Source organism: Sitodiplosis mosellana, unplaced genomic scaffold (genome assembly GCF_009176505.1).
Source record: "Sitodiplosis mosellana isolate CC-2019 unplaced genomic scaffold, AAFC_SMos_1.0 Smas_scaffold_6197, whole genome shotgun sequence".
Classification (NCBI taxonomy): Eukaryota; Metazoa; Arthropoda; class Insecta; order Diptera; family Cecidomyiidae; genus Sitodiplosis; species Sitodiplosis mosellana.
In genome coordinates, this window is record NW_022601438.1 from 7,234,688 (window position 1) to 7,235,658 (window position 971).

The window sequence follows — 971 nt, forward strand, 5'->3', positions numbered from 1 at the left end:
TTAGCTGCAAAATAAGAGGAAAACGATGATGAGAAAAACAAATGGAATATAAAAAACAAGACCGCAGAGCTTCGCTTCGCTCCGCTCTGCGTTCTTGAGTTTTTAGTTACTTAATCTATTTTGTTGTGAAACAACAAAATAGATTAAGTAACTAAAAACTCAAGAACGCAGAGCGGAGCGAAGCGAAGCTCTGCGGTCTTGTTTTTAGTTACTTAATCTATTTTGTTGTTTCACAACAAACTATTTTTTGGCGCACTACATGAAATCTATTTCATCAAAGTAACTTTGAACTTTGAAGTAATATATTTATTTGCAAAATGAATGACAAGACCTTGGTTTAATATCTTTTTTGAAATAAACTGCCTTTGGTTTAAATTAATTAAATAATAATATGAGCATAAAATTCAAATTCACCATAATTTGTTTCAGCACCCAAAAAGTATCTAGGAAAAAAAAGCAGATTAGTAGCTCTACATTTCATGTAGTGCTAAAAATACAGCATTCATGAGAAATCATAAAATAGCCAAAACACAATCGAGATTCGATATGATGAAAAGACAATTCCGGACAATTCGAATGGTTTGCACAGCCATAAAATGTTTTAACAGCAAAATCAAAGGCCATCACAATGATAACTACGGCGAAGAAGAAGAAGAAAAAATCAGAGAGAGACAAAGAAAAAGGGAAAACCGACGATTTAACGATCACTGGGTCAGTTCTTATTTTTACTACATTCGTTTTTTTGTGTTTGTGTGTGTGTGTGTGCGCTTTGTTTTACCTCAGTTTTATCTACCTGGATGCCAAACGAGAAATAGAAGCAGCCAAAAGGAAAATATTTCGTTCTCCACACACACACACACACACACACACACACCGCACTCAGATATTGGAGCAAATCAACCAAACATGGAAAATTGCTTCGTGCACAAAGCCATGCTCGAATGGAATTATATGTGCATAAACAGGCTTAT

At 34.5% G+C, this 971-nt stretch overlaps 1 protein-coding gene across 1 annotated transcript in view; it reads right to left on the minus strand.

Annotated features, from left to right (window-relative positions):
• LOC129577106 (DNA replication licensing factor MCM4) overlaps nucleotides 1–971 on the minus strand; it is a 2,481-nt gene continuing 1,510 nt past the window's right edge. The window contains exon 4 of the mRNA XM_055463568.1: nucleotides 1–4. Within this exon, the coding sequence (XP_055319543.1) occupies nucleotides 1–4 (4 nt within the window). The remainder of the gene's footprint in view (nucleotides 5–971) is intronic.